General features: G+C 38.6%; 1 protein-coding gene across 1 annotated transcript; it reads right to left on the bottom strand.

Moving 5' to 3' along the window:
• Window positions 1–1,394: 1,394 nt before the first annotated feature.
• Window positions 1,395–13,241, bottom strand: C2H6orf58 (chromosome 2 C6orf58 homolog). Its single transcript, XM_010198127.2, has 6 exons — window positions 12,923–13,241; window positions 8,724–8,810; window positions 5,946–6,130; window positions 4,629–4,762; window positions 3,928–4,166; window positions 1,395–1,492 (listed from the first exon to the last, which is right to left on the bottom strand). Exons 1-6 carry the CDS (start codon window positions 13,239–13,241, stop codon window positions 1,395–1,397), a joined length of 1,062 nt encoding a protein of 353 aa, XP_010196429.2.
• Window positions 13,242–13,558: the final 317 nt, after the last annotated feature.

Here is a 13,558-nt window from a genome sequence, read left to right as displayed (position 1 = left end):
AGCCCAAATCTCACCCGTAATGTCCATGAAAAACCTTTGATTGTTATACGTGTGTCAGGAATGGTATCGTTACTATGCGAGCACAGCAGAGTGAATCCATGTTCTCCATCAGAAATGTGAGTGGCACATGCCTTTCTCTTTCCATATGAGGCTTATGGGACAAAGGTACCAACTGAGATGCTAGCTGCAAAGAAAACTGTGTGGCATATCTAAAATGGTGGCAAAGCAAAGCTGCTTTCTCTTATTCTGTTTTATGAGTCTAAGGCTTGTGTTATTTTTAACCTATAAACTGATAGGGTGCAGCAGGCAGTGGACATTCCCTGCTCTCCACCAGAGAAAGGGAGCTCCGGCCATTCTCTAGGGGAAGTTTTCATCAAGATAGAGAACAAAGTCAGTAGATTTCCTAAAAAACTTCAGCTGCTGTCTGCCTGAAGGACCGCTATCTCACTTCCCCACAACCTCTGATGCAAAGTTGTTATCATTAATTTCCAGTATGTATTATCACCCAAAAGACTGGGATTAACATTTGGGTCTGAGTGTGCCAGGCTCTGGGGGTGCAAACAATGCAAATATATCTCTTCCTCAGGAGTCAAATCTAATGTATAACATGTTGCAATGAGAACGATTAGACATGAGGGAATATGAAGGCAATCTGTGACTATGTAGACTACGTACTCTATCAATAGATAGATCAATGTTTTCTTGAGGTAAGTGAAATGAATCAAAAATCTGTTGGTCACAATAAGAGCCGCTACAGAATAAGCTCATTTGCCTCAGGACTTCTCAGGACTGTCTCCACAGTACCACACGAAGCATTTTCTTGTTGAAAAGCAGTATACTGAGGGAATCCATCTATAATCAAGTATTTAATCAGCCTGAAAGCTTCAAATTTGATTGCAGCTGGTCTGCAAAACAACAGCTTTGGTGGGAAGTAGTCAAGGCATTGGTTTTGGATCAGAACTTCAAAGAAAAGTTTCTAATGATCATCTACTAGAGCTTCAAGGACCCTTCTAATTATATGTCTAGTGGGATCCCTCTATACAAAGGAAAAACCAATCTGAAAGAGAATATAATTTGCTTTTATTTAATTTTGTCTTCAATAATTATACATTATTTATAAAGTAAAAAAAGAGTAATAAAGTAAGATTTTCTGTGATGTCTTTTTATTTGAGAATTGAATTAAACTAACAAGCTGATTAGGAAAATAAAGGAGAAAAATATTGATTCAATATGAGATGCACACATGTCTACTCAGGAAATCCTGTTGTAAGAAATTACCAAGGCCAGATTACCAGATATATATCTGGTAAAGATTAAAACAATCAATGTTGGAACTGCTTTTTCTCAAGAAACTGGATGTTGTCAAATCAGCTCCTCCAAATCATTTTATACTCTCACTGGGTCAAAACCAAGTCTTCAATCAGTTTTCGGCCCATTTTTCTTCCTGCTTCAGTAGACATAGCCTTTTGCCAGAGCTTCAACAGCAATCCTCCTGGGAAAGAAATGCAACATGACATTGTCAATTTAACATGGAGCATACACAGCTTGCAGCAAACAAGGGATGAAGCGAAAGTCTGGCAACAAACATCCACTCCTGTTCTCCTGTGGACAGTGAAATGTAGACAAAGGAGGAATGTGATGATGGGGTAATAATTGCCTACAAATGTATAGGGAGGCAGAGGCCATTCATTCAGTTCAGGATCCTTTGTATTGACAGACAACTAGCTTTTTCCCTTGTCACTAGTGTTGAGTCAAAATGATTGAAGATGCTTGTTAGGTCTGGGTCTGTAATTGCCCACTGTTTCGTGGCTTATGCAGCCGTAGCCTGGTAGTTATAATCATGCATGTCTTTGTTTTTACTCTAAAGCAACCAAGAACTTGCAATTTATGTCAGCAAAGACCTCAAGTTAAAGAACCAAACGATCCTAATACTTTCACCCAGGCAATAAACAGTGGCTCTCTAGGAAGCATGCCTGACCAGTCCAGCATTAGTACCAGTTTCTAGTGTAGTGATTGCCTGTTCCCCTCTCCTCTTAGTGCTGACCTTTATCACAGATAAAGGGTTCATAGAGGAAAATTGAGGGTAAACAAAAATCTACCAGAAAACCAAGAGGAGTTTCTTCTGCAAAACATGCTTTTGTATAAAACGTGCAACAGAGAAGAATTTGATTTGCACAGTACTGTACTGGGGAGATGAAGAGTTGAGGGGAGAAGGCAACAAACAGTCCTCTTGCCTCGGAAGACCATAGGAGGACTACAGAAAAGGTACGGACAGCAGGAAAGGTGTTAAATAACAGTACATCTGGTATTCTCATCTTTGGATATCAGTAAGAGGAAGAGCAGAAAAAGTAAAGCTTCTGACTGTTCATGAATTGGGAAGCTTTAGATGTACCAGAGCACCCTCTCAATACAGGGTGCTACTGGACTGTCAAAGGCAAATAGTGGGAATTGAAGAGTAATAAAACTGAATCAAGAAATCAGATCTCACTCTGAATTGAATAGGATCCCGTTCTAAGAGATATTGAGACCCTCTATCTGCTGTTGAAGTTTGTAGTATCAGAAGAGGACTCCACATTTCACAGAATGTATTTAAAAGTTTGCAGAGCCTGATTCTGCCGAAACAGTGTGTCCCTTTTCATCATCGGAGTTTTGTAGCAATAAAGATTTAGCGTTTCAGGTCTCCACTGAGGCTGTGGATCCAGACTCAAGTAAAATTTAGTTTAAAGCTTTATTTCTGCTCTGCAAATCAGCATCAGTCTGGGTTAGCTGGCATTTAACTCTCAGCTGGACCCAAAGCCCATCCCTTAAGCAGTGTCAGGGAAATCTGCCTGCAAAGCAAGGGATTTTAGCTATGGACTTGATTATGACTGCATTTGTGTGAAAATTCTTTGTTCTTCTCTTTCCTTCTCTCTATCTCCTTCAGCATCTATACTTCTTTTTCTCTCTCCTTCCAGTGCTGTACTCGTCTGCCCTGCTGCCTTGATGCTCTGCTCCTTCTTTGCTGTGTTACTGGTCATGCATTACCTTCCTATGCCCTCCTCCGACCCTGGAGGCAGGTCAAGAAAACTCGAACTGTGACATAGACTACCAGGCATGGGATGGAGTTGTTAAGATTCTTATTCAGGCTTTGAGGAATATGGAAGGTGTGAGGGAAACACTCCATGATTTTAGGATGCTCTTTTGCAATACTGAATAGCTTTTTTGCCTACAAATAAAACTAGTGAAAGAATTTTACATAAAATATATTGTCAGAAGAGGATCATAAAACAAATGCTAGAGCTCTAGACACTAGTTTTTCAGTGTATTTTTAGATTATATTTTTATTTAAAGATTCAAAATAACTTTCCCTCACAAAGGACGAAAAAAATATCAAACCCAGCAACACCTACGAATGAACTGAAACCTCAGAAGAGTGTAATTCGGTGTGTCGCCGCTGGATGGTGATGAGCGACTAGTTTTAGTGGACGTGATGAAGCCTGCACTGTCGAATGATAATAGTTTAGCTGGGACAGAAAAAATTCATTTGCGTGGTTTTGTTTTTTTGTAATGATCTCAAGTGATCTGATAAGTTTATTTGTAGCAGATTTACAAACAAACTTTATTTGTTTCAGATTTAACTGGTGATGTACAGACTAGTGTCTTTGATTTTAAAGTTCACGTGAAAACTGGAGGAAGAAAAGTTAGATCATCTGCTTCCTCAAATGATGCATTTGTCTCACGTGAAAACCTCACTGAATAATATCAGCATTATTCCATAGTTGCATTTACTCTCTGGTGTATTGTTTACTTATGATTGTGACTGAAATAGATGTGCTATTTTACTGTGAGTCTCTAGGAAGTGTTTATACTATTTCATATCAATCTGGTCAGAGAGTACAAAATATTAAACATCTGTGGACAGTAGACACTTGCAGGTCAGGCTCCTACCTGTTAATTTATTTGTTTTGTGAAGAGCACTCAATGAAACCAGGACACTGTTTTGCTGTGGACTGAAGTCACTAATGGATGAAGGGGCATCCCCTTCAACGAGCATCCTCTGGGGCAGGAAAGTCTGGAAGTAGTTTGTGGTCGGTAAATCTGTTGAGAAGTGTGTCGCTGCAATGAAATCTACACCATTAGCCCAGTCTTCACCGAAATTTGCTTCTGGACCAGAGAGATATTTTAAGCTGAAAAAGGTAAAAAAAAAAGGAAAAAAAAAAAAAAGTAACTCATAATTGAAATTCCCTGTGGAACACATAAATTGATCATTTATCCCAAATGTCTTTTGTTCAGTATAAAATCCTGAGCAGTCTCAGGGCCACAGTGACTTTAAAGCCTCCTTCAGCACTTTACACATAATTATTCCTGGCATTGCTGTCTCTGCACAGACAAAACACAACTCCTGACTCAGGCTCTGGCTCTCAGAGAGGGATCAGTATCTCATTTTAAGCTCACAGCCTGCCTGCCTTTTGCAGCTGGGAGGACATCTCACCAATCATCCCATGCTCCAAGACAGTAAAAGGAAAAGCAAAGCCTAAAGAGTAGAGGCCTCAAGTGAGAAAGCTCACATGGACTTTGTTGGATTACTACCCTTCAAAGAGACATGTAGGTAGAAAAATCCCCTTTGGGCACCTCTCACATCCCCATACCTGTCCTGAAACTTGGGCAGCGCATAAGCAATGGAGGTGACATGTGCCTTCCACATGAGATGGAGTGCATCATCCAGCTTGAAGGAGGAGAAGTTTGCAGGGTTCAGAGCTTCCTGTTCTGTAGATAACAGATACTGCAGCAACAGGGAGGAAAAAAGGGTAGAGAAACAAGGAAGAGTTGAAACCCAGTGAATTTTTCAGGCTTACACACATATCTCACAAAACAGTAAGTTTGAAAAGCTAAAGGAAAATGCTTTTGGGTAGTTGGAATGTGCTGATTTGCAAGTAACTATAATGTCTGTCATAGGGACAAAGCTATTATTCATACAGATATATAAATTGAATACATATCCCCAGTGAAGTTAAGGTGGCTTACTATCCTTAATTATCTCATAACAGAACGAGAGTTTTATCCCTTAATTTGGGTACTCTGTCACAATAGTTCAGTGGACTTTTGTATCTGAGGGCCATGGAAGCTTCCATGCTGAAATACTGGTTTGCTTCAAAACTCGTTAATACTCTTTCAGCCACAACTTTCGGAAGATTTTCAGGACGAAAGAAAATTATCTTTAATTGTTATCTTTGTGGCTATTAGAAGAGTAGATCTGTTATAATAACTTCTGAAACATACTGATTAGGTAAAATAATCTTAAAACAAATCCAGTCTTGTTCCTAAAACCTCTACTTTCACTTACAGTTGCCCAGAGTGACTTATGGTTTTAATCTTCTGATCATTATCACTTATTTGGCTATCAAAAAAAAGTTGAATTTAGAAGTTTCTCTATAAAAATAGTTATTGAATCTCTGAAAAAAATATTGTCATCTTTAGGATTAGGGAGCAGCTGAATGAGGAGGAAAGAGAACATCTTGCATAAATAGGTGTTCTTCTGAATGAAGTTTGAGCATTTCAGGTTTGATGATCAAAGAAATAAATGAACACTATAAAACCAATGCAAGGCCATTTCTCAAGAGTAGTCTTCTGTCTTGCATGCTTAATTTGTATTACTGACATAGCAGTATAGGAAGAATAAAAATATAGCTGTTAACAAAACATTCTCTCAGGACAGACTCCAAAATACAGAATTATTTAAAGGAAGGAAAAAACTCACATAACTCAAAAATCCTGGCCTTCTTATCTCTTATTTACTTTGTGTTCTGCCTTTGATTTTTCTTTCTTGTTACTTTTATGTCAAGTTGTCATTGAAAGCAAATCAAGATCTCTGAGTCTTGCGAACAACAGTCACAATTGTTTAAAGGTAATATTCTGAGATAATTTCCTACAAAATATTAAAAAATAAAAGGAGTAAAATTATTTACTTCAAAATAGGCCTTCCAGGCATCCATGAGCTTGGGCATGTGAGACCGGCAGTCAGCAGCACTATAACAGAAATCAGCTCTTCTGTCCTCTGGTGGCAATATTTCTATCTCATATTCCAGCTGCCCAAAGAGGCCAGCCTCCACTGCCCCCAGAAAGGGTATGACAGACAGGTAGTAATTCATACCTGTAACAATAATTCAAAAGCAGGCATTAATCTCAAGTAAATGAAAAATTAATGCATAAAAAACCCAAACACTTCCCATACCAAATGCAGGAGTTTCAGATTGACTGATACAACTATGTTCAGCCAGGGAGAAATACATACTGGAATACACTAATGATGACATCTATACTGTTTAGATATTATTTGTAATATTCATTTACATATTGTCCTTTGATAAACTTGCATGAGCTGACAGTGTGTTTTACTTTGCAACAAAGGACAAGCAACAGAAAAAAGTTAGACCTTTATAGATTGTTACGGACAGGGCAAAATCTCTCTCAAAAACTCTCTCTCTTCAGTGCCAAAAGTCTCAAATATTAGTTGTGAACTAAGTACAGAAAGACTAAGGGGTATTTCATAAATACTGTTTTCTTTTTAAAAACTTCTGTGCAACCTAGGCATATGAGAAAGGAAAAGGCAAATTCTAGTGATATTTTACTGGAAAAAAAAATACTTTTAAAAAAAGTAGAAGTTACTTTACCTTTAAAAAAAAAGTTTATTTTCACTGTAAAGGTGATGGAGCAGTGTCACAGGCTGCCCAGAAGGGTTGTGGAGGCTCCTTCCTTGGAGGTCTTCAAGACCCGCCTGGACATGTTACTATGCGACCTGATCTAGGTGACCCTGCTTCTGCAGGGGGGTTGCACTAGATGATCTCTAAGGATCCCTTCCAACCTCTATAATTCTATGAATCTATGAAAAAAGAGTTTGCTCACTGGAAACTTATTGGAAATTACATCAATTAGTTTGGAAGGATGATGGCTTCCTTTGGTCTGATCCATAAGTTGGAGCAGTTAGACCCCACAAGTAGGAAACCCAAGTTCACTTCTCACCTGTACTAGATCAAATCTTAATTGAGAGTGCTTGTAGAGCTATTTAACATTCCATAGCTGAGATATTAAATTATCCTCTTAATTCTATCTTCGTTGTAGTTTAATAACTGTCAGTGAAGAAGAGCCTGGGGAACAGCTGTTTTCCCTTATGGGTGGGTGCTCCTGAACCCTTCCATTGAGAAGTCATTTACGCGTGCTTGGTCTCAGGGCCACGGACTGCCTAGGCATTTTGTACATAGTCCTGGCAGTGAGGACCAAAATCATCGACACTTGACCACCTACCATGCATCTCTGTCCTGCTCACAGGAAACTATTGCTCCACTTCCTATATATGGGTCTGGATGAGAAATCAGAAGGAAATACTTGGCCAGTCAGAAGAGAAAAGGACAAGTCCCCAAGGGACAAGAAGACAGTGTTGCACTGGGAGTCATTGCTAATGTATAAGGAAAACATTGAAAATGTCAGGGATATTGATGCAGGAAATTCACGTGTCTACACTTCTCTCTCTCTGTCATTGTCTTCAGTTTGTTGCTACTTACTGGAATAAAGAAAAAGAGTTTAACAGAATTTTAACCTGCTAGAACTCCAAAGCCAATATTAAAGTGATCAAAAATTGCCTTGTAGGTCACATACACCAGGTCAAGGTATTAACTAGTTTTTAGCTGAACATTTGAAAGACTATTGGATAAATATCAGTGTAATGAAGATGATGAAGTTATTTGGATATGATGGCACAAAGTCTCCCTTTGTTGAATTCTCTGTAACCTACTAACCACAGTCAAGTTATAGAATCATAGAATTGTTACAGTTGCAAAAGGCCTTTAAGATCATTGAGTACAACCACTCACCTCACACTGCCAAGTCCACCACTAAAATAAACCATATCCCTCAGCACCTCATCTACGTGCCTTTTGAATATCTCCAGGGGTGGTGACTCCACCACTTCACTGGACAGCCCATTCCAATGCTTAATAACCCTCTCAGTAAAAAAATTAATGCCCAATTTAAACTTCTCATGGTGCAACTTGAACCCATTTCCTTGTTTCCTGTCATTCATTATTGGAGAGAAGAGATCAACTCCCACCTCACTACTGTTCCCTTTCAGGTAGCTGAAGAGAGTAATCATACGTCCTCTCAGCCTCCTCCAGGCTAAAAAACCCCAGTTCCCTCAACTTCTCGTAAGACTTGTTCTCCAGACCCTTCACCAGCTTCATTGCCCATCTCTGGACATACTTCAGAACTACAATGTCCTCCTCGTAGTGAGAAGAGAAAGTGCAACTGAAGGCAGTAAAGTCCTGTCAGATTTGTATTATCAAGAGTGATTCAGGAACCACAAAGATTCCTGCTTGACATCTTCACACTAAGTTTTAGTTTGAAGAACTAGCATCTTAACTGAACAACTCTACTCTGAAGTAACAGAAAACTGTAATTTCTACAAATGCCTACAAATAAAGACACCTGTCATATTTTTTTTACTTGTGTTTTTGTAGTAGAAACATTTTTAAGGCTGCATTGATTTTTTTTTCCTTTCTCAAATAAGTTGTCAAAGAATTAACTTCCATTTACTCACACACACTTAAGTGTCCTGCTGCAAGTTTTCAATGGAGAGTTATGTAGCATTGAAATTACTTTGTAATATAGAAGCCTAAAGGAAAGAAAGATTCTAAATTGCCTTCTAGGACACTAATCATATTTTGAAGAGCACTGTAATGGAATATACTTACAGGACCACCAGCTTCTTACAGATATGCACAGAAGGTCTCCATCTTCATAGCCGCATGAAGTCACACTGGAAGGATCTGCTAATCTGCCTGCATCAAGTGAAATAATAAACCAATAACTTCTTAGTCTTTTTAACATAGAAATATATCACTGAGATGAAAAAAAAAATGAGTAAAGCATGCAGATTTCTGTACAGAGTAGCAGAACAATTACTGTTGTTTTATTTCATAAACTACTGTTCCTGGAGTAATTGCTTAGTCAATACTTCATACAGTGCATAGTAATTTGATTGTGTTTTACAATTCAATTTATTCCTCACTGTAAATATATTCTGAGAATTTATGGAACTGTCTGAAAGTAGGACATCACAGTCATATTTTAATGGAGATATAAATATACATGCACATGTAGACATAAACACATGCATAGCTGGTGTATCATTTTCAGTAGATGCAGGGCTGCTAGTGTAGGAGAGCCACTTAACGAGCAGAATAGCACAAATTAAATGTGCTAGTAATTGTCTCGCCTAACTTGGTTGTGTGATACAGAATCGTTTCTGGTTTAATGATGCATACAAACACACCCGTACAGCATGTTAAGCATCCGAACTTTGTATCTGATTAGCAGGATTTTTTCAAGCATTTGTGCTGTAGCAAACATGCAAGATGTTTCACAATAATTTGTGACAGCATATAAGGCATATTTTTTAAGCACGTGACATGGAGAAACACACGTGACATAACCTAATTCCTGAAAGCATAATGTACATGTCCATTATGTGGTAATTAGTCATGTAATGAGTGAGGAAGTCTACTTTAAATGTATAATGTGAAAATGCCATGGTCAGTTCCAATGACTTGAGCTTTTCCAGAAGTTCCCAAATTCTGCTCAGCAGATTCAGTTGAATGCCAACATTGACATTTCTGTCAGGTTAGAATTAAACCTCATTACATTCTTTAAAAACTAAACCAAATTTTCTGATACTTTTTACTCAAGTAGGAGAGAGGATTATATGCATACAGATTATCCTAATGATCCTCTCTAGCTGACTGAATAGAGCGTGTGCTTTGTAGCATGCTAGCTGTTCAAGCCTGTAACTTTCAGTAGCAGAGCACTGAGAGTATGAACTTGACAGTGGTAAGGAGACACATTTCAACTGAGGTTTTTTTTTTTAAATGGAAAATTACTTTTTAAAATATTTACAGATTTTTTTTTTTCAAGATTTCACTTCCACATGGGGTCAGAAATAGGCAGCAGTAGTTTACTGATGTGCAAAGATTATGAATGGGAAAGATAAAGGAAAAGAAGAAGATACATTTTTGAGAATAATTCTATGTTATCAGAGATTATTAGCCTAGGTGTGTTGGGAAAAATGAAAAGAATTATACAATTCTCTTCAAAAAGCTCCTCTTTGTTCCTTTTCCTGTTTAGCTCCTTGCCTTTAAATGTTCCTGCCTCTATACTTTTTCTAATGTCTCATCTAATGCTGACACAAGGGAAATGAGTACTTTTGTGTCCTTATCCTATTTTTCCATCTTAAATACAGGTACAACCTTTCCTGCTCTTCAGACATATAATGCTATCTGAACCTATCATAAAGTTCTTAATCCTGGATTTGTACTTTTAAATGTCAGTTCTTCTAAGTGGGGTGGAGACTGTCCAGTTTCCTCAGTTTATGTAGGTGAGACTCTCAGTTTAGTTCTGTCTCTCAGGTGGCAATTTTTGTTTCCACATTCTCATTCCTATCAGTCTTGCTCTCTCAACATCATTGTCTCTACTGTAAATATAGGCAAGATACTGATTTCATTTTATGTCCATATGTAATTATTGCAAAGCTTTGTACCACTCTCATAAAGTAGAAGCTTCAGTTGCTTTTTTTATGATTTATGTAAGACTATATCCATGAAAATATTTTCTCAGCATGACCATATTTCATGACCAGACAGAACTATTAATTCAACAATTTTTGTAACGTTTTCAAGGACCTCCTGTCTTACACCATGAACCCAAACCCCGTTTTTGTTTGTTCAGAATTATATGTTGAAATACAAATGCTTCAGACATTCTTCACTAATCTGGCTCAGCTGCCTATCTAGATCAGGTTTAGCCAGTTGCTAACCTCACTACTGTATGCACCAGAATTATGTCTTTCTTTCCCCTTACCCATTTATCCTTCAACTGCTCTTTTTTTTTTTTACTGTAAAACTGTTTCCAGACATGCAATATTTTTCTTTTTACTATTTTTTCACCTTCTGATCATCTAATTTCAAAAACATATTTCTTTGTCTAAGGACCAGTCCTATGACTCTTTGACAGGTGAGAGTAGGTCTTTATCTTTCTGTGCAACCAGGTAACAGTCTTTGTCTCGCCTGTGGTGTCCTTCATCTCAATTTGTAAACTATCACAGTAAGAGGATGCATGATCACTTTGTGGATGAGACCATGCTACAAAATTAGATCATTTCCAGGAGATTGCCACTCAAGTGTAGCTTGTGCATCCAATCAGCTTTGCTTCTTCCAGACATTGGGCTAACTCTCCTGCTGCACCAGCCATCTTCTTCCTTTTTCTTTACATAAAGAAGACAAAGAGGAAAAAGCCTGCTTAAACTACAACCAAATTCTTTTTGCTGCTGTCTGTATGCCAGCTAATTGTTTTTATTGGATTTTGTTTATCTCCTTTTTCCCATTTTGCCATGGCAGTTAATTTTCTGTTAGGTAAGACTAAATGCTGTCAGTCTTCCTTCACCAGCACCTGCAGCATCTCTGTTTTTTTCCAAGCACACAGCATCCACACAAACCATCACCTCATGAAACTACAGATTACAACCAATAAAGAAAACAACAGATAGACAGATGCATATCCTTACACCTGGTTACCACAAGGCACAAGTTCCTGAAAACATCATCGATTCTTATTCCTTTCTTCCCACCTCTCCTGGCTGCTAGAACAAGGCAAGTCAACACACACTACTGTCTGCTGTGTGTGAAGCAGCATGTGGGAGAAGACTTTCACTGAAAAAGCCCTCAATAAGATATAGCAGCCTTAGCCTCAAGGGACTTTTCACCCTTGTTTTTGTGTCTGCTTCCCTGGCATGGCCAATAAGCAAATAAGAATGACTGCCCCAGATAACAACCAGCTTTCGAGGAATGAGCCATAAGAATTTTGACATAATTTCAAAAATGAAACAAAAATAAATAAAAATCAACAAACAAGAAAAAAATAATTATAAAATAATGAAGCTAGTCCTAAACTGATTAAAAAAGGCAAATGGAAACAAATTCTCAGAGAGAGAAGTGAACTTTCAACTATTTGTATATAGAAGTTAATCTACTGACAGAATATCATCACATTAACAAAAAAAACCCCAAACCATTAGTTAGCAATTTAAGAACAGCACTGCAGAGTGCAAGCCCTGAAATGTGCCAGTAGGTATTTTTTTTTTAGTTTATAGTATTAAACTAGAGCAACTGGGAATATATTTTTTAAGATTGTCAGCTGACTGAAATATTGTATGTATAAACCACAGATCTTCTGGATTCTAACCATTCCTGTGTATAGTAAAACCTTTTCGTATTAGGAATTTTAATAACTATTGATTAACAAGACAAGGATGTTCCCTTCATTCAGGAATTCTCTTTCAAATTAGTAGTTTAGCTTGGTATGTCAAAATTACACCATCTGAGGCTACACTGGGCTTGCAAGGCAAAAACCTTGGAAAGGATGACCCAAAGTAGGTCTGGTAAACAATTAGCTGTTCCAGCAGCTGAAGGATAGAACTCCTGATAGAGGGCTTGAGCACTTCCAGTGAAGACAAGTTGACAGAGTTGGAATTGTTCAGCCCAGAGAAGAGAAGGCTCCAGGGAGACCTTATAGCAGCCTTCCAGTACCTAAGGGAGCCTACAGGAAAGTTGGAGAGGGACTTTTTACAAAGGCACATAGTTGTAGGACAAGTAGTTATGGCTTCAAACTGACAGAAAGAAGATTTAGATTAGCTATTAGGAAGAGGTTCTCTACAATGGGGGTGGGGTGGCCCTGGACCAGGTTGCTCAGAGACGCTGTCAATGCCCCATCCCTGGAAGTGTTCAAGGCCAGGTTGGATGGGGCTTTGAGCAACTTGGTCTAGTGGAAGGTGTCCCGTCCATGGCAGGGAGTTTGGAACTAGAGGATTTTTAGAGTCTCTTCCAACCCAAACCCTTCATACCTGTACGAAATTGCCACCCGTGCTGCAATGGTAATCCCCAGAGAATATTGCCAAAATTTTGGGATCCAAAGGCAGTAAAATATTTGGCTGAAGAGTTTAGCAAGTTCTTATATACTCCCAGTCGTTCTTGATAGTTCCAAGCATTGATGACAATTTTGTTGTCCTTTACTAGGAAATCCTGCAGGTTTTCAGGGACAAGGTCCCACAGAGGGGGATAGGCATCTTCAGTGGCATCTTTTTTACTCCACACTGCAGCAGTTGCTGGCCTCAGAGTAAGAGTCACTGTAAGTAGAACATGCATGCCAAAGTAGGGCCACATTGTGAAGGTTTGTGAACCAGGTGTTGGTAGCTGCAGGGCTTTTATCATGAAACGTGAGGGCTGGGCAAAATCAGGTGACTCAGACACAGTCTCCCTTCCCTCTTTCCAGTGACCCTGATGCCAGATTAGCAAACTGTGAGTAATGCTCTTTCTCCTTCATGGGATCTGGAGAGAAGTAGCAGATGTTTAAGAGAGATCAGTCTGACCAGAAAATGTCCAAGTCTGTGCTGCCCACGACATATACCCACTCTCACAAAAGGCTGGAGTGCTACTGTGCTGATTACATAGTTACGTTATCAGTGTTTTTCTCCCTGTAT

The sequence above is a fragment of the Colius striatus genome, chromosome 2, assembly GCF_028858725.1.
Source record: "Colius striatus isolate bColStr4 chromosome 2, bColStr4.1.hap1, whole genome shotgun sequence".
In the NCBI taxonomy this organism is placed as follows: domain Eukaryota; kingdom Metazoa; phylum Chordata; class Aves; order Coliiformes; family Coliidae; genus Colius; species Colius striatus.
This window is presented reverse-complemented; position numbering and strand designations above follow the sequence as displayed.

Coding starts and splice junctions, on each gene's coding strand:
- C2H6orf58 (XM_010198127.2), bottom strand. CDS start 13,241: ATGTGGCCCTACTTTGGCATGCATGTTCTACTTACAGTGACTCTTACT. Junction 8,811..12,922: donor CGGGTGGCAATTTCGTACAG/GTATGAAGGGTT, acceptor CACTTGATGCAG/GCAGATTAGCAGATCCTTCC. Junction 4,167..4,628: donor CTGCCCAAGTTTCAGGACAG/GTATGGGGATGT, acceptor TACCTTTTTCAG/CTTAAAATATCTCTCTGGTC.